Source organism: Amblyraja radiata, chromosome 7 (assembly GCF_010909765.2).
Source record: "Amblyraja radiata isolate CabotCenter1 chromosome 7, sAmbRad1.1.pri, whole genome shotgun sequence".
In the NCBI taxonomy this organism is placed as follows: domain Eukaryota; kingdom Metazoa; phylum Chordata; class Chondrichthyes; order Rajiformes; family Rajidae; genus Amblyraja; species Amblyraja radiata.
This window is the reverse complement of record NC_045962.1, coordinates 50,128,975-50,154,952: the sequence shown is the minus strand read 5'-3', so window position 1 is coordinate 50,154,952 and position 25,978 is coordinate 50,128,975. Positions and strand designations below refer to the sequence as shown.

Below are 25,978 nucleotides of genomic sequence, written 5' to 3'. Positions count from 1 at the left end.
TCCAACTCCTAGTGAGAATGGGAGTGGTGGAGAGGACTGCGAGTCGGCAATAACAGGGACCTGTAGCTGAGGACCGAAGGAACACGTTGGAAATAAGGCAGAAGGCGTTATATGTGAGGAGTGGGCGAGAACGGAAATTGCTGTGGCTGTTCTCCAGAGTTGGAGAACGTGAAAACGATAAAAGTGTGGTTTTGGCGGGCGAAGGGTAGGGTCTGAAGGATTTTTCCCATTTATGATAATCCGGTTCCCAAACGGCAGCTCCGAAATGTGTGCAGATCAGGTTAAAGATTTCACCTTCACAAGGGCAAAGAATGAACACACATCATGGGCTCCTGGCCTTTGTTTTAACAGCTAAATGACATATTGCTCATGATTTGGACGGGCTCATGATTGCTCGTTATCTGCCGGACTGTTCGTGCATCATTGACCGGGAACGCCGGTCCACGCTTATAATGATGCCCCACCCACTCCCCGTCTCCCCACTGCCTCCCATCTCCCATCACCAAAGGCCATTGTCCCATTAGTTACCGATGCGTGCAGTGTTGTAACTGCTTCACCCGCCGCCGTCACACTCCACATCGTCGATTTATATCACATGCGAATTAATTCAAGTTTTCAGCAGAATATAGTACAAACTCCCAAGTTGAGCATTACCTTTTTAAAAGCTGTGGCACAATCAGGCTGAGACATTTTAAATGCAGTGTTATTCAATTACATTTGACGGATTGAAACACATAGACTCGATATATTACCATGAAATGAGTCATGGGTCATTTAAAAAGTGAATTTAATCGCACAGTCATTAGACAAATAGTATACCAGACACTATGAAATTGTAAATCATTACCCCAAACGCATCAATATAGGAACTGTAGTCTTAATGATTTATGATAACATTATAAAATGTTCAAGGAGAATATGCTTTTTTTCTCATCAAAATTTCTCTCTCAAAATATTTGTAATTTGCTGCATTCCGTGAAATACGAAAATGTTATATTAATGCTAATGCATTTTAAATTAACAACGTGTTTTGCCCCTTGCTTGGTATGTTAAATGTTATTAACAGGACGAGATTGTGATGACAAAAGAGATTTTTAAAAAATATATAAAACAGCCCATCGATTCGTATCATTAGCAAATCCATGTACCAATTAAACATGTTTCTTGTTAATGTTTTGTTTTTTGACGGTCTGGTTTTTTTTTTAGGCTTGTTTTGGGGAGTGCGGTTACGCTCTTTACCAGAAGTGTCTGCGTGAAATCGAGGGGAAAAGTAAGGGCAAGTCGTAAAAGTGATGGCAAAGCAAATACGGAGAGATGCAAGGAGGACTTCTTCTCGAGCCACGCATTCAGCGGACAGCAAATGCGGGTGTCATTTCAGACGTGAAAACAAGGGAAGCCGATGGAAATTTAGCAAAACGATCGTATGCTTGTCATGGGCCTTAAAGCAGAATACATTACAATTGTCAGGAGACAACCAGGTAGTGTGATGTCGGTTTCACGACTGCCCTCATCCCCTGTGTATATGCGAGCCAAGTTTGTTGTACCCGTGCTTGACATATACAAACCGGCGATGCAAGCAGCAACTTGGACTTCTCGTTGCTGCATTCTCTTTGCAGTAACGTTCTGTCATTAATGTTTGAATTCCATTGAAGTGAAATAGCATTGGTAATTTCTGGTTGTGAGACACACAACAACCTCTGAATCTTTCAATATGCACATCTCACTGGAAGCACTTTCGTTCCATCTGTTCCCAAGCAGTACAGTCTGCATGTGTGGTACAGACATAGGTTGAATTTGAATTTGATTTGAATTTGATTCCTTTATTGTCATTCAGACCTTTCGTTACGTTGCCTGCAGTCATACACAGTAACAATAAATAACAAAACATACAATAAACACAAATTAACATCCACCACAGTGAGTTCACCAAGCACCTCCTCACTGTGATGGAGGCAAAAGTCTTAGTCTCTGTCTCTGGTAGCATGTACAGTGACAATCTCTGCCATGCTCCAAGGAATCTGGTCAGATCATTGCACTGTGACAAGAATGAAAGCACTCTCCATTTCTTGCAGAAAGGTAACAAAGGTGTTTTTTTTTTAATGCTGTGGATTACTCTGGCGCTGTTGGGCGAGTCCCACTGACGGTGGAGCTCTCCCTCAGGATACCTGCCAATGGTCATGGTCATCGGGCATTGAGTATTAATCCTGTGGCACTATCGCCCCCTGCCGAACGCTCAGCACCGAGGCAACTGAACGAGCAACACGATGGCAATTGGGAAGAGAGCAATCCCTCATGTTCAGGGCAACGATGAAAGCATCAGCGGAACTCAGAAACAAGGAGGCAACATATGATTCGTCCAAAACACGTTAAAATCTTACGGTATTTGCAATCACACAATACAATGTTCCACATTTCTAGAGATGTGTAGTTCGATCTTTGGAAGTCCTTGGCGTCAGTGCAGTGTGGAAACAGGCCCTTCGGCCCAACGTGCCCACACCGGCCAACATGTCCCAGCTACACTAGTCGCACCTGCCTGCGCTTGGTCCATATCCCTCCAAACCTGTCCTATCCATGTACCTGTCTAACTGTTTCTTAAACGTTGTGGTGGTCCCAGCCTCAACTACCTCCTCTGGAAAAGTACACGCTTAGAAATTACTTTTAATACTGATGTCTTGATTGATCATAACGCACATGCGTGATTACAGAAAGATGCGCATATTGCATACAATCCATTCACTACTTAGATTCCCATCTACTTCACTGTTGTTTAACGCAGTTCAATCATGTTTGTTAAAGTGACACAAAGCTAGCCCCTTTCCGGCAAGTGAGCAGAGCGAACATCCTATGCCAGATACGAGGCAGAACTTAGGAGATACCTCTCACACACACATATTTGTCCCAAAGTTTAATTTCTGAATTCAGCCACTGGAGGAAATAATTGCTTTCCATCAACACTTTTCCTATTATCACTGGACACTCTTATATATGAGCACCCCATAATCTTCAAGGTCCAGACACCGCAAGTCTTATCTGATGAAATAATTGTACAGGGTTGCAGATTCCACAAGGTCTTTAAACTTCATGCAATATTTGTTTTTCAGGGAATGGGAAGATGAGAGAATGTGAGCAAGGGATTAATATATCACACCTTCTGGCTCCAGGAGTAGGTATCCATGCAGACATTTTGGGATCGATAGCCGGGAAATGAGAGTGGAGCATTGGTTTCCAAACAGCTTCCGGACAGCAGAGCGGCACAGGTGTTGCAAGGAGCGTGGAGCAGAAGTTAAAGCAAAGAGGGACTCGTAGAATGGCCGATGCATCTAGGGGACAGAGGAAAGTTCATGCTTAGTTTTATAGATCAGCATACACTGTAAGAATGTCTTGATCCATCAGTTTCTTGCAAACCAGACTTAGCTACAGTTCAGATTGTGATGTTAGAATTCAATAACCAAAAGGCCAACAAAAAGGCAATGCTTCTCGGACTGGAGCCTGTGACTAGTGGTGTGCCACAGGATTCTGTGCTGAGCCCATTACCAGTTTGTCACCAATGATTTGGATGAGGAAATACAGGGCAAGATTAGCAAGTTTGCTGATGATACAAAAGTTAGTGGTTTTGCAGACAGTGAAGATGGTTGTGAACGATTGCAGCAGGATCTGGATTGATTGGCCAGGTGGGCAGAGGAATGGTTGATGGAATTTAATACAGAGAAGTGTGAGGTGGTGCATTTTAGGATGTTGAACACGGGCAGGATCTATACAGTAAATGGTAGGCCTCTAGGTAGTGTTGGAGAGCAGATGGATCTAGGAGTACAAGATCATGGTTCCTTGAAGGTCGAGTCACAGGTAGATAAGGTGGTCAAAAAGGCTTTCATCAGTTAGAGTATTGAGTATAGAAGTTGGGAGGTCATGTTGCAGTTGTGTAAGACGTTGGTGAGACCGCATTTAGAATATTGTGTTCAGTTCTGGGCACAATGTTATAGGAAAGATATTGTCAAGCTTGAAAGGGTTCAGAAAAGATTTATGAGGATGTTGCCAGGACTAGAGGGTGTAGGTTAAGTAGGCTGGGTCTCTATTCCATGGAGCGTAGGAGGATGAAGGGAGATCTTATAGTGTACAAAATCATGACAGGAATTGATCAGGTAGATGCACAGAGTCTTTTACCCAGAGTTGGGGAATCAAGGACCAGAGGGCATACAGTAGGTTCAAGGTGAAGGGGAAAAGATTTAATGGAAATCCGAGGGGTAACTTTTTCACACAGAGGGTGGTGGATGTATAGAACCAGCTGCCAGAGGTGGTAGTTGAGGCTGGGACTATCCCATTGTTTAAGAAAAAGTTGGACAGGTACATGGGTAGGACAGGTTTGGAGGGTTATGGACCAAGCACAGGCAAGTGGGACTAGGATAGCTGAGACATTGTTGGCCGGTGTGGGCGAGTTGGGCTGAAGGGCCTGTTTCCACACTGTATCACTCTATGACTCTAAATGACTCACTGCAACAGGGTTCTTGTCAATTGCAAGAATCCATGAAAGTGGCAGCACACTGGTGCTTACTTTTATCAGTTGTGGTATGAAGTATAAGAGTGTTATAACTATTAAAGATATTCCAAAGAGACCTGACAAAGACCCATAACAGTACAAAGGGCTTGATATGAGGTTAAACATAGAGATGTTTCCACTTGTAAAGTAATCGGAAACTAATGGTTTTAACTATAAGGTACTCCCTAATTAATCCATTACTGTAATCAGTAGAAACCTCTTTACCCTGACAGTGATGAGATGCAAGATTGATGTTCACAAACACTGGCTGAAGCGAATTGTCTCAATAGATTTAAGGGAAAATTGGGTGGATATATAAAGTTCAAATGAAGTTGGGTGATATAAAGTGTGTGTGTGTGTGTGTGTGTGTGTGTGAGTGTGAGGGCTAGTTTATAACATAAACTGCCTTAACTAAAGTTGAGAGAGCCATTTGGTGTAGTATATTCTAAGTAATGTTATGGATTAACATTGCTTTGTACGTGTACAATTCTTGTAGACTCTTGACTCAAACATAAAGAGATGATTTCCCTGTTTTGCACTGAAATGTTCTGTGCTTTTTTACCAGGACTGTATACCTGAAATATTTCGTCAGGTATAGCTTCTATCCACTCCTCTGTGACCTGAATGTGTTGATAGGAGTTAAACAAGACTTCGACGGTCTTGGGAGAAGCAGCACAACATTTCAACACCTGGAAATGAAACAATCTCTTGTGATAATTAACCAACGAGCTCAGATGCTGTTCTTCAAACCTCTGTTGACGTGTGCGACTACAAGGGTTGCATTTTGCCAGGGAGGTATCTCTTTCTTCCTTCCACACGGATATGGTTCCCATGGGCACCATTCATAATTCATTTCCTTGTGGAAGGAGGCAGAGGATTGATCAACTCTTTGACCATGGTATGTGGTTCTGCTGTGCCTGCTGTTGTCCTCACGGACCCTTGGCAGACTTTGAGCCAGATGGCTGGTGGTTCAGATTCATTATTTGGTCATGTGCCTTGCAAACAGTGGAATCAAGAAAACTCCTATATCCAGCTCTCCTACTCTTTGGAAATCCCAACATTTTTGCATCTGGCTCACTGTTCATCTTTCTAATTTGCTCGGCTCCCGTTCCCCTTCATTCCCTTTCCACTCACCATGTCCCCATTCTCCCTCTAAATTTACCAGGACCCCTTTCTCTGTGCTCCCTTTAAATTTACTGGGTTCAATTGAAGATTTATTACAAGCCCATGCAATGTCCAATTACATTAAGAATTACATCTAATAGTCTAGTAAACCAGCCAGTGATTATCGGAATTATGGTGCATTGGAAATTTTGCAGTCAGGCCCTCTATACCTCTTTTGTCACCTGTCTGGCTATATAATCTGTTTGCCAGTTTCCCCAGTGACCACCTTGAGATGTTTTATCACATTAATGGTTATGTGAGTTGTTGAGAAGTTGCTAGTTAAGGGGATGTTGGTTTAGAATGTTCTTTGCCTATCGGTGGGCTGCACAGAAGCCACTGCCCCAGAGTTCGGGTTCGATCCTAACTTTGTGGCGCTTACACATTCCCTGTGTGAATAGAGTGGGTTTCCTCTGGGTGCGGGTTTGTCCCACACCGCAAGATGTTCCAGCAGGTATCTGGGATGCTACGAATTGCTGTGGGGGTGGTAAAAACTGGGGGGAGTTGATAAGAATGTGGGAAGAATGGGATTAATGTAGCATTTATGTAAATGGGTGGTTGCTGCTTGGCATGGGTACATGGGCTGAAGAGATTGTTTCCGAGCTGAATCACTCTAAGACTCTATATCTCAGAGTAGATACAATTCTGCCTCTGGCGCACTGGCATTAATGTTACCTTCAGAAAGGCCGCTGGCCACACCCTGTGGGATCCGTGATTGAGTAAGGCTTGTACGGTGCAATGGGGATCAAGCTCTTCCTTAAAAGGCGCAGTCTGTATTGCATTGGCTAAGGGTGAGGACCCGTTGTAGTCGATGGGGTTTGCATCTGCTCCATTCTTCAGCAGCATCTGGACCAGCTGGAGGCTGGCGTTTCTGGAGGCCTTGTGCAGTGGGGTCCTATTCTCATTGTCCACGGAGTTCATGCTGGCACCGTATGCAATGAGGATCTTGCACACTTGGAGATAGTCATTCTGTTTCTCTGCTTCCACCGCGCTGGCACAGGCGCTGCTCAGTGGAGAAACCCAGTCGACATTCATTGCATCCACAGTGGCCCCGTATCTTAGATAGAGGTGGGCATGATTGTGAAGGCCATGCTTGGCTGCCACATGCAAAGGGGTCTCACGGTCCCCTTCGGTCAACTGGTTGACATCTGCACGGAACGTCAGGAGTAATTTTGCACACCTAAGCAAGCGAAGGAAAGCGGGAAAGCATTATCATTTTGTAAAATCAAGGAACTGCAGATGCTGGTTTACAAAAAAAAGCACACAAGGTTCTGGACTAACTGAGCAGGTCAGGCAGCATCCCTGGAAAAAATGGATAGGTGATGTTTTGGGTTGGGACCCGTCTTTAGACTGAATTCAGGTATTGTCTTCCTTTTCAATCATTAGTAATCCCTGTAATTTCCTCTGCTAATCTCTGACTCAAATTTTAGATTTAATTGTACTTTTTCTTCCATCTCATTTGTGGTCAGTGTCAAATCTCATGCACATGTCTCTCTGTAAAACGCGCTCGGACATTTTATTAAGTTCACTACATAATGATGGTTCCCAAGTGTCAATACTAGCCATTAGCTCCCATTGCTATCCAGACAGATGGAGGCTAAAACATTGTTTTCACCCTGAGACTTGACTGCTATGGTGCGATAAAAACCTTTTTCCATCTCGTGCCTTAGCCAAATCTCTTCCCCCGGGGCATTTGGTTCCAAATGAGAAAGGATTTATGTAGTCACATGTTCTCCATGAAGGAATTCTTTTCTGCATCTAAGATTGGACACAATGTGTTAAATTTTCCCCACTTCGGCTGAGAGAGCTGATAAATCTCCCGGGGCCTGCAATTTGCATCCAGGAGAACACAAGAAAATAACAGAAAACAGGAGCAGGAGTAGGACACTCGGCCGGTCCTTCCATCATGACCATTAGCTGAGGTGACCCAGGACTCGACATCACGTCTGTGCCAGTTTCCCTCAATTCCTTAATCTTCCAATAAATGGTCTACTTTCTCTTTAACTACCCCACTGTTCCTGAATCCACACCCTCTGGGGCAAGGATCCTGGATATTCACCATCCCCTCCGAAATGTTCCACACCATCCCAGTTTTAAATGTTTGTCCGCTAATCTACTAACTATGTCCCCTGACATTCTTCCACTTGTGGAGATGTTTTGACATCTACCTGTCATAGTCACTGTAAGCTCACCCCTCATTCTCCCTTCTTGGACGCATTCTTGGACGGTTATCTGTTTCCAGAACTTCATGGATTACAGAATAACTTCCGCAGAATGGAGAGAGGAACTATAACCCCACTGTTTGAAAACAAGGGAGAGAGGAAGAAGGACAAGTGAACGTACCATCAGCAGTGGGTAAAATGCTGGAGGCTATTGTAAAGGATGATATAACGGGACATCAGAAAATGTCAATGGGATTGAATAAAGTCAGTATGGATTTCTGGATGGGAAATCATGTTTGACAAACTTACAGAAGTTTATTTTCAGATTGTAACCAGTCTAATATAAAAGGGAAAACCTGTGGTGAATGTTGATTTTCAGAAAACCTTTAATAAAGTCCCAAATATTAGTGTCCAACATTAATGTGCATGGCATAGAAAGCCATGTGTTGGAATGGACTGAAAATTGGACTGATGGGCAGACTGGAAACGCACAGTTGGATAAAATGGTTATTATCTGGGTGGAGCTAGTAGGATACCACAGAGATCAGTGTGTGTGTGTGTCTCTGATACTCATAATATCAATGATTTAGATGAGGAAATAGAATATGATTGAGTGAAAGTTTGTTGATGACTATAAACTGTGCAATTAAGAGGATGAACAGGCTGCAAAGTGACTGTGATGAATTGAGTTGGGCAGAATCACAGCTCTGCAATGTAGCTGCATGCGTAGATATCTGCTTTCATTGGAAAAACTGAAAAAACTGTGTTGGGGACATATTGGGAAATATTGATTTACAGAGACTTAGATAATCTTGTAAACCCAGTCATTGAAAGCAAGCTTGCAGGTGCAGTAAGCAATTGGACTTAATTGCAAGAGGATCTGAGTGCAGGAGCAAGAACAGCTTTTCATCTCTGATTCCTGGGAAGGCAGGTCTGCCTTATGAAGACAGGTTGATTAATAACGTGTCCATTCACTGGTGTTTGGAGGAACGGATGGGGATCCCATTGATACCTACAGAATTCTGACACCGCACAACAGGCTGGTGGCAGTGTAGCCTTTCCCTTGGGATGATTTATCCTCAATCAAATGTCACAGTCTCCACCTACAGGGCAAGAGGTGTAGGACAGATGAGGACACTTGCCTGCACTCAGGGAATGAAGACAAGGAACGGGGACCCAATGAATTCTCTACTTCAGGGGACTGGAAAGTCACTGAATACATTTAAGAAGGAGAGAGGTAAACGTCCAGATGCAGAAGGCATCAAGGGCCATGGAGAGTGTGGGAATATGATATTGAGGCAGAGGAGCAGCCACAATGGGTGATGTAGCAGGTTCGAAGGGCTGAATGGTGTATTCCTTCTTTTTTTATGTTTCTATGTGGGATCCAGGAGGCACAATTAGTAGTAGCTGCCTTTCCCTTTTTATGATAGTAGCTACATTTCAAGAGTATCCCAAGAAAAAAGGCATCTCTGGGCATCTGGGCTTGTGAAAGTTACCACGTGAGTACAAGTCCGTGTCCGGTTGAGCCATTTTGTGTCGCCACATTGCAAGTTGCCGTTGTCCTGAGCCCTGCCTGAGAGCACTCACCGATAGGTAGGGTGGGTGTTGCAGAGGTGCAGGCTGGTCATTCCCTCCTCGGTCAGCAGCCTAGGGTTGGCGCCGTACTTCAGCAGCAGTTCTGCGCAGTCGGTGTGGCCATTGGTGCAGGCTGTGTGCAGGGCACTCCTGTTTCCTGGAATCAGATTGGGCTTGGCCCCGCACTGGAGCAGGTACTGCAGGCAGTTGGTGTAGCCATGACTGGCCGCGATGCACAGGGGGCTGCTCAGCTCTCGTTTGTACTCCAGAGACCAGAGTCCTGTGGTGTAAGGAAAGAGCAGGACTGTCAGTGTCACTGCGTCAGGACCCACAAAGCTTTCATTGTGTCTCGGTACAAGTGCAATAACAAACTAATACCAGTACCAACTCTACATTACACCATCTCTGTCCTTCCATAAAGCAAGGGTTGGGATTTCTCCAGTTCTGTTCACTATGGCATATGTTGCGGTTCTCTCTTTGATAGAGTCTTCGAGTCACTGAATTATACAGCACGGAAGCAGGCACTTGGGAAAACTTGTCCATGCTGACTAATGTGGCATTTGCCTGCATTTGGCCTATATCCCTCTAAATCCTTATTATCTATAGACCTGTCTAAATGTACAGTCACATTGATTTATCTAAGTTCATCTCCAAGTCATAAAGTTTCTGAACTTAAGGATCAACTGTATCACTGTTCCATCATCATTACCTGTCTAAATCCTGGAAAAGTCTTCCCTATAACAGCATCTACACCAGAAGGACTGCAGCAGTTCATGAAGGTGGCTCACCAATACCTGGTCTTACGAGCAATCCTCATATCTCATTACTAAAAACCAGGCTTCCATGTAAATGGAGGCCAGTTCAAATGGATGTTTTCAAGAGAGAGTTAGATTTAGCTCTTACGGCTAATGGAATCTGAAGGGATATGGGGAAAAAACAGGAACGGGGTACTAATTTTGGAAGATCAGCCATGATCACATTGAATGGTGATGTTGGCTCGAAGGGCCGAATGGCCTACTCCTGCACCTATTTTCTATGTTTCTATGTAAACTGCTGGATTAATCAATTCAGGTCATCATGACTGGTTCAGATCATTCTCTGGATGTGAAGCTCCTTTGACCTCATCTCCTTTCCATTTGGACCAAGAGCTGGTAAATGGGATATGTTTAGATGGAGACATAGTCATACAGTACGGACACTGGCCCTTTGGCCCACTCATCCATGCTGAACAAGATGCCCCATCTAAGCTAGTCCCACTTGCCCACGTTTGACCCATATCCCTCTAAACATTTCTTATCCATGCACCTACCCAAGAGTGCAGCACGGTAACGTTGCAGCCTTACAGCACCAGAGTCCCGGGTTCGATCCTGACTACGGGTGCTGTCTGTATGGAGTTTGTATGTTCTCCCTGTGACCTGCATGGGTTTTCTCCGTGAAGCTCTGGTTTCCTCCCACACTCCAAAGATGTAGAGGTTTGTAGGCTAATTGGCTTGGTATAAATGTAAATTGTCCCCAGTGTGTGTGGGATAGTGTTAGTGTGCATGGATCGCTGGTCGGCACTCACTTGGTGGGATGAAGGACCTGTTTCCGCACTGTATCTCTAAACTAAACTAAACAAAACTAAAATGGTACTATAGCACCATCCTCATCTGCCTCCTCTGACAGCTCGTTCTATATACCCACCATTCTCCGAGTGAAAAGGTTGCCCCTCAGGATTGTTTTAAATCTTGTTCCTCTCACCTTCAACAAATCTCTTGTTGTTGATTCCCCTACCCTAAGTAAGATACTCTCGACATTCACCCTATCTATTCTCCTTTTAAATGTTTTGATTGAATCTGCCTCAACTCCTTCCTCTTGCAGCTTGTTCTATATGCATACCATCCACGGTGTGAAAAAAATGCCACTCAGGTTCCTATTAAATCTTTCATCGCTCACCTTAAACCTATGCCCTCTTATTCTTGATCCGCATACCCTGAGAAAAATACTGTGAATTCACCCTATTTATTCCCCTCATGATTTTGGACACTTTTATAAGATCACTCCTCAGTCTCCTGCGCTACGAGGAATACAATCCTAGCCTGCCCAACCTCTCACTGCTGCTGCTGCCCGCTAGTCCTATCCTACTTAGCACAGAAAGGAGAATTATCTCAGACCTCTGCAACTCAGTGCCTAGTAGCTGCCCAACCGAATGTGCATAGAGCAACAGGGATTGGAAATTCGGTTTCTCTCCCAACACTGGCTTGCATCTTAACTCCACCTCCTGTGTTTGGTCCCATAAAGCTAAATATACTGAGCAAAATAAGTCTTCCAATCTTGTTTTCAAAGTCTTCAATTCCACTCACCCCTACCTTCGCCTCAATTCCTTGGAGAGGGGTTCGGTCCCCTGGTGGGATTGGGGAGTCACCATCTATTGTGTGTGAAACAGTAATTGCTGGACATTTAAACACTTTTCCTGCTCTATGGTAATGTATATGCTTCTATGGCTGGCATTTCCCTATAAAATCAGACTGCTCTCCTGCTCAACGGCAAGGTTTCTGAATGGAAGGATCTGCTGATATAGATGGGAGAGTGAGCACTAATGTAATTAAATACACCCAGATTAGTGTAAATGTCTGCTTCAAATAAGCCTCCAGCTCATTATATCAAGAACACTTTTTAATTATTATGATGTGGAGCCCTAGGGCACTTGCTAATTTTAAGTAAATTAATTATGGCGTAATTTAACACGACAATAGCTCCTTGCTGTAAAATATTGTGGTATGAATTGTGGAAAGAAGATATATTTTTACATTGGACAATGGAAACAATGCATATTATCTGGTATACCAGCAAGTCACGGTGGTACAACAGTTCCCCTCTCTACAACCTTCCCTCATTTAATCACTTATCACCTTGCAGCTCTTCAACATCTCTGCACTTCTTCAATTCTGGCCTGTTGATTGATGCAAATGGGAATCATGCCACCATTAGAGGGAGTTTATAGCTGCCCTGGACTTAAACTGGAACATCCTTCCTGAAGCAGCCCATCTCTTGTCTTCTCTCCTTTCCTTAATCACCATCCGTAAACATTCTCCACTTTAGCCAATATGTTGGGTGGCCATCCTAATGATCACCTCATGGGGTGATGGATGTTTTGGATGTTTTACTAATTTGTACTAAATATGCAAATACAGGAGACCCTCCCACACTGCTCCTCTCTCCCACTCTCCCGTGCTTCGACCACACTCACACAAAATCACTACCACAGCCACGTGACCTTCCTGAGCCCTTGTCTACCACAGCCACATTTCTTTCCTGGACACTTTGCCACCATCCTGTCTCATGTGGCTTCCAGCTCCATATCCAGGCATCCCAGTTTATTCCCAGCCAGGATCTCATTTACCTACAGTCCATTCCTTGTTTCTCCCAAAGATTTTCCCTCTGCATCCTACTTGCGACCCTCTCCGTCAAGCACCAGTATGTTCTGGTCCTTTCTCTCTATCTCCCGCAGCTCCGGGCCTCATTGTCCCACAGAAGGGAATTATCTTTGCCTTCCGGCGGGTCCATTCTTTCAACTGACAGTTTTTTGTGTTCCTGACCCAGATTCTGCCGTCTGCAGTCTCTTGAGCTTCCACATGCACATGTTTGTTCTCGCTAAGGTAATAAAACCCAGCACATGTGCAGAGACTTTAAGCATGAATTAGAGTCTGTTGGAAATTATATTTTGCTTTGGAGTTTTGTTGATTGAGTAAAAGTTTGTTTGATAAACATAGAAACATTGAAACATAGAAAATAGGTGCAGGAGTAGGCCATTCGGCCCTTCGAGCCTGCACCGCCATTCAATATGATCATGGCTGATCATCCAACTCAGTATCCTGTACCAGCCTTCTCTCCATACCCCCTGATCCCTTTAGCCACAAGGGCCACATCTAACTCCCTCTTAAATATAGCCAATGAACTGGCCTCAACTACCTTCTGTGGCAGAGACTTCCAGAGATTTACCACTCTCTGTGTGAAAAATGTTTTTCTCATCTTGGTCCTAAAGGATTTCCCCTTTATCTTTAAACTGTGGCCCCTCGTCCTGGACTTCCCCAACATCGGGAACAATCTTCATGCATCTAGCCTGTCCAACCCCTCAAGAATTTTGTAAGTTTCTATAAGATCCCCCCTCAATCTTCTAAATTCTAGCGAGTACAAGCCGAGTCTAACCAGTCTTTCTTCATATGAAAGTCCTGACATCCCAGGAATCAGTCTGGTGAACCTTCTCTGTAGTCCCTCTATGGCAAGAATGTCTTTCCTCAGATTTGGAGACCAAAACTGTACGCAATACTCCAAGTGCGGTCTCACCAATACCCTGTACAACTGCAGTAGAACATCCCTGCTCCTATACTCAAATCCTAAATGTAATGCATGGGATGCACATTTTTAAGAGAGTTATTAAAACAAAAAAAAGATGAATGCCCATGCAAACCATAGAATGAGTAAGAATATAGCGAGAGTCAAACAGGAATTCTCTGGTGAGTGATTGTCCCTGGAATAGGGTCTCATCAGGATCAGGATTATGAACTATTTCGATTTTGAGGGTTAGGCTGGGCTTGTTTTCTTTGCGCTAGAGGAAGCAGAGGGGAGAGCTGATAGCAGTGTACACAATTATGGGATACCTAGATAGGGTAGAAACAGAATGAATTGGTAGGTTTGTAGTAGATTGACAAAGCCTGGTGATGCAGGTGAGGGTTTTTTTTGACATGCAGATGGTTGGACAAAGGTCAGTGTGGCAAAAAGCTTGACAAGTGACCACCCTTCTCTTTGCTGGATGTGCAGCCATTTCTCCCCCTCCCTCTCCCTCTCCCATTCCACTTCTATTTCTTCCTTTAGCTTCACAATTGGAACCTCTTCTATCCTTATCTCACACCTTTTGTCTTTTTATCTCTGGCCTTTGTTCAACCACTTGTCTATCAAACCTGCCCCCCCCCCCCCCACCCCACCATCTAACTACCTATCACTTGTCAGCTGTTGTCCTGCCCCTCCTCTCCTCTATCTTTCTCTCCCCCCACCACATTCAGTCTGAAGAAGGGTGCAACCCGAAACCTCACCTAACCATGTCCTCCAGAGATGCTGAGTTACGCTGTGTCCAGTGTTCACTGTATATCAATACATGTGACAATCATAAATCAAGACCAATAGTTAGAAGCTGAACTCTATGACAAAGCTATCTAAGATCAGAGGACACAAGTGTAAGGTCATGAGTAAGGAGTAATTAAAGAGGATTTCAGGAATATTATTTTTACCCAGAGGGTGGTTGCAATCCAGAACACAGTGCTGGAGAAGGTGGTGTTAGCTGCAATTCTCACAATACTTCAGGATGAGCCCTTGAATCAACAAGGCACAATGAGCTACAGATCAAATAATGGTGAATGGGATAGGTATGGGTAGGTAGTTGATGACTAGTAAGGTTACAGTGGGCCGAAGGGCCTGTTTCGTTCACTATTTCTCCATGATTTCTGTGAGTTTACAACATGCTGTGTAGCCAATAAGATACTTCACTGGCACTTTATGCCATAGAAAACACAGTAACCAACACACTGACAAAACAGGATGATCACAAATTGGAAAATGGACTCAGCAGTGCATGTAAGAATATGGTAAACAGCCCTGGGTATCACTTACAATAAATGTAGCTTTGCCAGATTAAGGATTAGGTGTTGACCATCACCACTTGGGCAGCATAATAATAATAATAATATATTTTATTGTCATTGCACGTCAGTGCAACGAGATTTAGTATGCAGCTCCACTGATGTACAAGAAAGGTAAATAAATACAATACATAAATAAGCAAGCTGAATTGATTGATGTGATCATCTGAGGGAGACTGTCCAAAGGGGGTGGGTGGGGGGGCACTCATTAGGGCCGGTTCAGAGCCGCTATAGCTCTTGGGATAAAACTGTTCCTGAGTCTGGAGGTTCGGGCGTAGAAGGCCTTGTAACGTCTGCCGGAGGGAAGTAGTTGCATGGTCTGTCAGCTGCATGGTGGTGCAGCTGACAGAGCCATTTCCCCACATCTCCAGCAACCTGTGCTGTGCTGTCTCTGTGGAGTTTACATATTCACCCCATCGCTGTGTGGGTTTTCCCCACCTTGTCTGGTTTCCTTTCACTTCTCCAAAATGTGTATGTTATTTGGTTGATTGGCTGTTGTAAATTGTCTTTAGTATGTAGGTATGTGGTGGAATTGGGGTGATAAGTGGGAGGTGGAAGTGAGGGGGAGCTGATGAGAAGGTGGGGAGAATAAATTGGGATTATCATAAATAAGTGGTTAATGATAGGCAACAATTCAGTGAGCTGAGGGGTTTGTTTCCCTCCTGTATGTCTCTATGGCTTAATAACCTGTTTGCAACTAATATCTTTGCTCCACTCCATTCGTGCTGATTTCACGTGCTGTGTGCTCCCTCTAGTGCAAGCACATTGAACTTCAAAAACATTGCCAGTGCCTGAAATTACCTTTGGCATTTCATATCTGCAGAGATAACCTATAAATGTTGGATACTTGGGCTGAAGAGTTTTTCACATTGACACAGCTACTGAGAATGACAAGCATTGGTTCATCCTGTTTCACGTACCCATATAAAAAGTAGCGCTCGCTTGTACGAGGAAGTTGCGGAAGCAAAGAGGAAAAGAGAATCTTGTCAATCAAGAGGCATTGATGCTACAACATGCTTACACTCTGTCATCTCTGTGCAAGGAACTTTCAAACCCAGATTGGTCTAATCTGCCTCCGCGATGTACATTGCAGCACTATCGACTAGAAGTCGTGGTCTTACTTGAGAACAAGTGACAAACAGACAAAAAGATGTTTAAAAATGCTTCTCTACGGCTAAACCAACCCATTTTCAGCCACGCATAGTAAGTGACCTCCAGATCTGACTGCTGTCAAAGGCCTTTGCAATATTTTTAAATGTTTATGATTATCGAAGACCTGAAAAGAAACAGTTCAAATCTATTTAACAGTTAAAATATTAAAATAAGGAAAAGTATTGACAACCCTTGAAGTTTGTGAAATTATTTACACACATGCTGTTAAAGTAAAATTAAGAAAAAATTAACAAGCCACGTGCCTGCATTAACCTTTTAATTCAGGGTCACTGACCTTATTTAAATCATTGGTGTCCATCTACATACACCAGTCAACACTGCTTTACATAGAGGGAGTATTGGTGTCCATCTACATACACCAGTCAACACTGCTTTACATAGAGGGAGTATTGGTGTCCATCTACATACACCAGCAAACACTGCTTTACATAGAGGGAGTATTGGTGTCCATCTACATACACCAGCCAACACTGCTTTACATAGAGGGAGTATTGGTGTCCATCTACATACACCAGCCAACACTGCTTTACATAGAGGGAGTAGCCCTAAGCTTTGTGTGTTCATACTTTGCTGTTACTCAGGTAAACATGATGCATATTCTATCTGTGAGGTTGCACATGTGTGCAGGGTCAACTTGGGCCACTGCATTACTGCATCACGGGGCTTCCATGCTGGGATCAGCGGTGGGGCCAGAGTTTGCACAATCCCAGCTTGCTATTCACTCCCATGTTGCAATGAGCAGACATGATCACTGGGAATGAGCAGTCCTGTGAGAAGATCTTTGCATGGAAACCACTGTCCACAAATGAACAAAGTCCCCCATTGCATACAGCCAGGTTTTACTGTTGCTAATTAGCAGCAGGCCTTTAGATGTGAATCTGCTCCACGCTAATTGCCAACTTTTGCTGAAACATCCCAACTTTTTATATTCCACTGTCAGGCGTATTCAAACGCTGGCCTCAATCAAAATAAACACAATAATCTTAAATCAAACCCCTGGTTCTGCTTAACTGCACGTTTACTAGACAATTGAGGAGACTTTTCACAGGAATGTTTTAACATCTCACAGTACCTATCTGATCCTTGCACTGGGGAGCTCAGTGAGGGAGGTGCCTGGGTGCAGAGTTTATAGACCACAGCAGGGGTGGCAACAGTAAAGTGACCTGGGGAGAGGAGCAATTGCAGCTCATGTACTGATCATCAGATTGCAGTAATTACACAATCATAGGGAACAGACATTTATCTTCCTCTCCTTAAATCTGTGACCCTGTGTTTCAGACTCACCTACCCTGGGAAAAAACTCAGACTCTCTGCTCCATCTATTCCCCTCATAATTTTATAAACCTCAGTATGGCCATCTCTCTGCCTCCTATGTTCCAGTGAGAATAGACCCAGACAGCCCAATCTCTCCTTGTACTTCCAGGCAACATCTTGGTGAATCTCTTCTGCAAACTCTGTATTGCTACCACATCCTTCCTGCAACCTGCAGCACGGTCTACACAACGTAACCAATCTGGTCTTTGCACCCGACAGTGAAACTGGCCTCGCTGATTGCCCATTCAATCCCACAATGGGTGGTCAATCAACGAGTCCAACAACATGCCCCTATGTGCCAAAGCTGGCAACCGTCTCCCCTTTCCCCTCGTACGGTTGACTAGCATGCCAACACCAAGAAAGCCGTGCGCAGTGGATACCTGAGATGCCCATTGCCAAGGGTTTGGCCTGCCACTCCATTTCATCATGGCAGATGTCGAAGAGCAAGTTCACATCTTCGTGATACTCGCTGACCATTGCTCGGATCAGCGCCAGATCTCCCACCACCAGGGCGTGGTGGAATGTCTCTGGGCCACGGCGCTTCACAGTTTGAGAAGGCATGGTGTGCTGCTTCTGTTCAAAATGCAGGAATATCTGTGTCCGATGCAGAGGGTCTCTGTCCATTGCCTGAAGAGCAGTGTCTGGAGTTTATTTTAACCCTGACTGTATCCCCACTATTATATACACAAGGACACAGGCTATTGTTATGCTATAAATATCCTAGCATTTCTGAGCTTATCATCCATTGTGTCGCTATTAATAATCTGCTGTCATGTAACAATCTCAATATTGACAGAGTTGGGGATGGGTGGTGGACTTGTTTCATATACTTACACACAATAATCAAGTGGATTTTCAAGTGTTCTGTCTGCTTGTTGGCAATTATTCTGTTCACAAATATGGACTGGGACTTGCTGATTTGAGTTCAGTCCATTGTGGACTGGCTGTTCTTAAAGCTATCCAGTGATTCTAGTTTTCAGAACCTTGACTTTTGTCTGGTGACTTTTTGATGGTTAAAGCTGGAGTCAGTATTGGCAGAGTACCCACCGCTTGAGTTAGAGTAGCCAACTGACCACGATCCAGGCTTCTGTATTAAAAGCTTAGATTTTTCAAGGAATAGTCATAAAGCCATAGAACTATACAGTATGGAAACATGCCCTTTGTCCCAACTTGAGCCAACTTGGCATTCAGGGCTAGTCCCATTTGCTAACATTTGGCCCATATCCCTCTAAACCATTCCTTTTCTTCTATCTATCCAAATGTCGTTTGAAAATCATAATTGTATCCACTTCTCTAACTTCCTCCAGCAGCTTGTTCCAGCTATGGACTGTCCTCTGAATGGAAAAAGTTGCCCCTGAGGTCCCTCTTAAATCTCGCTCCTCTTCCCATCGGAGCCATGCCGTCTGGTTTTAGAGATTTTAAAATGCACCTGATGATCCCTGAACAGAGTCATAGATACAGAGTGATACAGTGCGGAAACAGGCTCCTCGGCTCAACTCGCTGACACCGCCAACAATGTCCCACTTGCCTGTGCTTGGTCCATATCCCTCCAAACCTGTCCTATCTATGTACCTGTCTAACTGTTTCTTAAACGATGGGATAGTCCCAGCCTCAACTACTTCCTCAGGCAGCTTGTTCCATACACCCACCACCCTTTTTTGTGAAAAAGTTACGCTTCGGATTCCTATTAAATCTTTTCCCCTTCACCTTGAACCTATGTCCTTTGGTCCTCGATTTCCCTACTCTGGGCAAAAGAGTGTGCATCTATTCCTCTCATGATCTTATACACCTCTATAAGATCACCCCTTATCCTCCTGCACTCCATGGAACAGAGACCTAGCCTACTCAACGTCTCCCTATAGCACACACCCTCTAGTCCTGGCAATATCCTTGTAAATCTTTTCTGAACCCTTTCAAGCTTGACAAAATCTTTCCTATAACATGTTGCCCAGAACGGAACACAGTATTCTAAATGCAGTTTCACTAACGTTTGAAACAACTGCAACATGACCTCCCAACTTCTATACTCAATACTCTAACTGATGAAGGACAAAGTGCCAAAAGCCTTTTTGACTTGGAGGAAACTGGTGGGACAAATTTCAAGCTCCAGGGTTAAAAAACCATGGTTGGGTGGCACTGGAGAGATTATAATTAATCTTAACATCTTTTGGATACCATTCCGGGATGTACCATTGGGATATAGCACAGCAAAACAATAACCTGGGTAACAGGACCCGAAAACAGCAGCAGGGCATGATCCCCAGAAATAATAACTGAAGACATTACCCGGTGGAAAAGCCAGTTAATGGAACCCATGCAGCACCTGGATACAGTAACTGTAAATATCATCAGAATATTGTACTAAAGAAGGTGACCCCCGATGTAGTACCAGTGTATAATACCCCAAAACAATGTCAGGGTGTAATATTAGTTGCGGTATCAGTCAAGATACTGATGTGGCACAACTGGGAGAGGTGCTGCCTCATTGAAACATAGAAGCATAGAAAAATAGGTGCAGGAGTAGGCCATTCGGCCCTTCGAGCCAGCACCATTCAATATGATCATGGCTGATCATCTAAAATCAGTGCTCTGTTCTTGCTTTTTCCCTATATTCATTGATTCCTTTAGCCTTAAGAGCTAAATCTAACTCTCTTGAAGAGCTCCAGAGACCAGGGTTTGATCCTGACCTCTGGTGCTGTCTGTGTGGAGATTGCACGTTCTCTCTGTGACTGCATGAGTTTCCTCCAGGTGCTCTGTTTCCTCCCACATCCTAAAGATTGCAGATATGTAAGGTTAATTGACCTCTATAAAATTGCTCCTAATGTGCAGAGTAGATCGAAAAGTGAGATAACACAGAATTAGCATGCATGGTTTATCGATGTAAGGCATGGACCTCGTATGCTGAAGGGCCTGCTTCCATGTAGTATTACTAAACTAAAGAGCCAAAAGTGCTTAATTGTCCTATACACTGGGGCTGGAACAATGAAATGTTTACTTGCTGCAGCTTTACAGGCACATTAAACACATAAAACACAACGTCAATATACAATAAATTATCAGTTATTCTAGGTAAACCATGATACTGCAAGTCAAAGTATGCAATGCAGGGCATGGTACCTGGATATACCAGCAGTGTATAAAGCTCAGAGACAGTAACTGATGCAAGAATGGATGTAAAACCTTGATATTGTACCAGGCTCTACAAGCACGATATTGTACACAGGGAGAGGAACACAATACATCATCTGGATAAAGTACCCAGAAATAATGCTGGGATATAGCACCCAGAAATAGTAACTAGATATAGTACTGGCTATAACACTAGGATATACTGTATATAGTGTTGAGAACCCTGCATTGAAATACTCAAACGTTGACTCCCAGTAACCTCTATAAGGTGCAGTTACTGGATTGTGGTATATAAGGATAGGGCCGGGTTTAAATGCTATGGCCTCCTCCATCTCTTGCTGACCTTACTTGCATGCATTAGGACTTGGAAAAATGTGCTGGGACACAAGCACTTTTAGCTTCATGGTGATTTGTCTCATTCGGATGTTTGTGTTTCTTTTCCTATGTAAACCATTCCAACATTCTGATCAGTCTTTGGCAACTGAGCATAAATATATTTCTAGCTCCGTGACTTCAGTGTTGTAAGAGGCTGAGAATAGCAGGCTGTATGTGAGCTTTCCACACATTCTCAGCTAGACTCCAGCCAGTTCAAAGCACGGGTCAAAGAAGAGGTAGGAGAATCAAGGATCCAGGATAACATTATGAGGAATTAAGGGTGGGAGGGGATGTGTGACCAAGGAGTTGGTCTCTGCAGATGGTAACAGGGGTGGGGATGGGAATATGAGACTAGTGGCTGGATCACGTTGGAGGCGCTGGAAATGTCGGTGGATGATGCATTGTATGCAGAGGCTGGTGGGGTGAAAGGGAGGAGCAGGGGAACTCTATCCTGGTTCTGTCCAAGGGAGGGGGAGGGAGAGCTGAACTTTGGGACACAGAGGAGGTGCGAGTGAAGGATCTATCTACGACAGCTGGAGGCAAACCATGTTTACTAAAGAAAGAGGACATCTGGGATGCTCTAAAGTGGAAAGCCACCTATTGGGAGTAGATGCAGTGGAGACGGGGAGATTGGGAGTAGAGGGTAGCATCTTCACAAGGGGAGGAGTGGGAGGAAGACCAGATAACTGTGTCTGGTGATAAGCAGTTGGTAGGTTTGTAGTAGATGTTAGTTGATAGTCTGTCCCCTGTGATGGAAACAGAGAGATCAAGAAAGGGGAGATAGCTATCAGAGATAAAACATGTGAATTTAGGGGCAGGGTAGAAGATAATGGTACAATTAATGAAATCACCAAGTTCTGCTTGGGTGCAATAGGCAGCCCTGACGCAGTTGTCAATGCAGCAAAGAAAGAAGGTTGACAAAAATTCTGGAGAAACTCAGCGGGTGAGGCAGCATCTATGGAGCGAAGGAAGTAGGCAACGTTTCGGGTTGAAACCCTTCTTCAGACTGAAGTTCCTTCTTAAGCAGCAAAGAAAGAGTTGGGGGGATGGTGCCAGTGTATGTTTGGAACAAGGATGTAACTGACGAATAGGCAGGCATAGTTGTGGCTCATTCGAGTGCCCATGACTACATCTTTACCTTGGTGAAAGTGAGAAGAGTGTACTGAGGGTGAAGACAAGTTTTGCAAATTCTCGTTCAGCAATGCATACATTTTAAGGCACATTCAAAGTCACATTAGACACAAAGTGACAAAGGATGACTGAGCATCGCAAACATGATTGATCAATGGCCTAATTTTGCATGGGAAATCAATGTAAAGGCAACTGAACCATCCTATCACCAACTAGAGAATGGTTCTGACCTACCATCTACCTCATTGGAGACCCTTGGGCTGTCTTTAATTGGACTTTACTGGACTTTATGTTGCACAAAACGTTATTCCCTTTATTCAGTATCTGTGCACTGTGGAGGCCTTGATTGCAATCATGTATAGAATTTCCGCTGACTGGAAAGCACGCAACAAAAAAGCTTTTCACTGCCCCTTGGTACATGTAATAATAAACTCAACTACAACTTAAAAAAAACATTCATGCAACAAAATGTATTAAAGTGTTGTTTCCCCATAGTCAATATTATTGCTGACATAGTGTTCAATTGATATTTTTAAAAATGATTTTTCATTGTAGTCTTTGGAGAGGCAGTTGCAGTTTGGTTAAAGCTAAACAAATTGAGCTCTTTACATTAATAGATAAGGAAGTTGTCAAAAGTGCCCCGTTAACAAGAGTAAAGTCTAATTCGAATGAAGTATGAATGTCTGACTGAGCAACACGAGAGGGTCCAGCTGAACAGATGGATCTTTCATCCAGTCATCATTGGAGAGCTCGATGATGGCGTTGACACAGTGAGCCCGCTGCTGGAGGAGGAAGCTCACTCTTTCCGAGTCTTTCTGACCCAAAGCATCCTTCAGTTCCTGGACAAACCTCGAGGCAACAGGGTGATCGGGAACCAGGTTAAACTTTATCTCTGTTTTAATCTTCTGCATGGCCGTGCTCACTGGGCATTGGAGAGGGGCAGTGAGTTGCTCAGATTAGCTCAGAGGCTGCTGAAAGTCTAGGAACGTGCAGCTCAGGTTACAGTGGGTCAGGTATCACTTGGCAACAGGAAACGGCAACACATTCATGTTTGACAATCGTCTCTTTTGGTTTGGTTAAATCATTGGATTTATCATAAATCCTGTGGTGCCTTGCAGTTAAAATTCTTGATTAATCCTTGATTAATCCAATTTTGTTTAAAAGTGAGAAGAAATTGGATTATAGTTTCATTCCATCCAATTAAAATGATCCAAAACTCCCACCACACTTTGTTTACCCAACATCTCAATGTTAAAATTCTAATTCTTTTTTATTCCGAATCATTTTGGACATAGAGTCATAGAATCAGAGAGTAATACAGCATGGGAAAAGGCCTTTCAGCCCAACTCTTCCATGTAGATCAAGATGCCCCAGCCAAACTCGTTGCATTTGCCTGTGCATGGCCCATATCCCTCTAAATCTTTCCAATCCATGTACTGATCCAAATGTCTTTTAAATGTTGTTACTGCACCTACCTCAACTACTTAATCTGACAGCTTGTTCCATGCTGTCTATCTTCGGTTTAAACCAGCATCTGCAGTTCCTACCAGCACAGCTTCTACCATGTACCCACCACACTCTGTGTGAAAAAATTGCCCCTCAGGTTGCTTTAGTTTAGTTTAGAGATACAGCATGAAACAGGCTCTTTGGTCCATCGAGTCCATATTGACCATTGATCAACTATTGGAGTAGTTCTACTAATCCCACAGAGTTCCGATTAAATCCCTTCCCTCTTGCCTTAAACCAATGCTTCTACTTCTTGAATTTTCTGCGCTGGGAAACAGACTCTCTGCATTCACCCCACCTATTCCCCTCGTGATTTTTCATGCCTTTATAAGATCACCCCTCTGTCTCTTGTATGCCAAGAAATAATGTCGTAACTTTCCCAACCTCTCCCTAAAGCTCAAACCCTCGAGTACTGTCAATAATCTCGTAAATCATCTCCGCACTCTTTTTGGCTTAGTGGCATCTTTCCGGTAGGAGGGTGATTGTAGTACAATGCTGCAAGTGTGGCAACTCTAACATCATGTACAACTGTAATATAATGTCTCATAGCTCAATACTCAATTCCCTAACTGATGAAGGCCAGCATGACAAAAGCATTCTTCACCACCCTAACTACCTGCAACCTCTCTCTCCCCCTCTCCCCCTCCCCCTCCCACCCCCCCCCCCCCCCCCCCCCCCCCCCCCCCTCCCCCCCCCCCTCACCCCCTCTCTCCCACCCCCACCCACCCCCTCTCCCTCTCCCTCTCCCTCTCCCTCTCCCTCTCCCTCTCCCTCTCCCTCTCCCTCTCCCTCTCCCTCTCCCTCTCCCTCTCCCTCTCCCTCTCCCTCTCCCTCTCCCTCTCCCTCTCCCTCTCCCTCTCCCTCTCCCTCCCCCTCTCCCTCCCCCTCCCCCTCCCCCTCCCCCTCCCCCTCCCCCTCCCCCTCCCCCTCCCCCTCCCCCTCCCCCTCCCCTCCCCTCCCCTCCCCCTCCCCCTCCCCCTCCCCCTCCCCCTCCCCTCCCCCTCCCCCTCCCCCTCCCCCTCCCCCTCCCCCTCCCCCTCCCTCTCCCTCTCCCTCTCCCTCTCCCTCTCCCTCTCCCTCTCCCTCTCCCTCTCCCTCCCTCTCTCTCATTTGGATAGGCACATAGATATACTGGGAATGGAGGGATATGAATAATGTGCAGGCAGCTAGTAGTTTGGCTTGGCATCACGGGCCTGTTCCTGTACTGTTCTATGTTCTATGTTCTATATTCTATGTTTATGCACCACTGTGCCAACATGGATACGACATGATATGTTAATGTACTAATGAGAGCACAGCATTGTTGCCTGGAGACTCCACCTGCTAGCTAGAACTTGTGTTGCCTCCTAGAACTTACACCAGGACTCCAGGACTACATCTAACTTGAGTTGTCAACCCAAGAGTGAACAAAGCCCAAGTCTTCTCCACAGATGTTGCTTGCTAACTCGAGCACAGCTTCAAAGATGAGACTGCAATCAGTACTCAACAGGTGTCCACAAAACACATCCGCACAATACCTGGCCCGATGACTTCTGCTCACTGAAGGAGACAAGCAGCACTTGTGTGAAAGCTATTCCCGGCTGGTGATATAACAGACAAACGTGACACCAACTCCACCCCCACTACTTCTTAATTTTATTCAACAATATTACCACTGAGAGCTTTTCACATTTAAATCTTCCCTTTGCTTTGTTGCTCAGCCAACAAAAACTTCCAAGGAAGTCCATTCCTCAGTCTCCCGCCACCTTCTCTTGCAGCACACTCTGTCATATGCTGCCACTGAAATTTCTCTGGAATTTTAAGTCATATTAAGTCATGAACATTGAACTGTTTGATTTCAGGTAACCCACACCCCTCTTTTTCTATCCTTTGCCCCCACCACACTTCTCCTTTCACTCTCCCTACCCCCATAACCCAGTTTCTTTCTCTTTCCTCCATCCCTATTTCCCCAACCATCCATTCGGCCCTTTGAGCCAGCACCACCGTTCAATGTGATCATGGCTGATCATCCCCAATCAGTACCCCGTTCCTGCCTTCTCCCCAGGAGGATGCTAGGAGACTGCAAGGTGACTTGGATAGGCTGGGTGAGTGGGCAAATGTTTGGCAGATGCAGTATAATGTGGATAAATGTGAGGTTATCCATTTTGGTGGCAAAAACAGGAAAGCAGACTATTATCTAAATGGTGGCCGACTAGGAAAAGGGGAGATGCAGCGAGACCTGGGTGTCATGGTACACCAGTCAT

General features: G+C 44.5%; 1 protein-coding gene across 1 annotated transcript; it reads right to left on the bottom strand.

Annotated features, from left to right (window-relative positions):
• Positions 1-2,633: 2,633 nt before the first annotated feature.
• asb18 (ankyrin repeat and SOCS box containing 18) lies at positions 2,634-25,978 on the bottom strand. Its single transcript, XM_033024465.1, has 7 exons — positions 25,970-25,978; positions 22,946-23,113; positions 17,975-18,134; positions 9,445-9,712; positions 6,371-6,875; positions 5,110-5,223; positions 2,634-3,320 (listed from the first exon to the last, which is right to left on the bottom strand). Exons 1-7 carry the CDS (start codon positions 25,976-25,978, stop codon positions 3,135-3,137), a joined length of 1,410 nt encoding a protein of 469 aa, XP_032880356.1. The 3' UTR covers positions 2,634-3,134.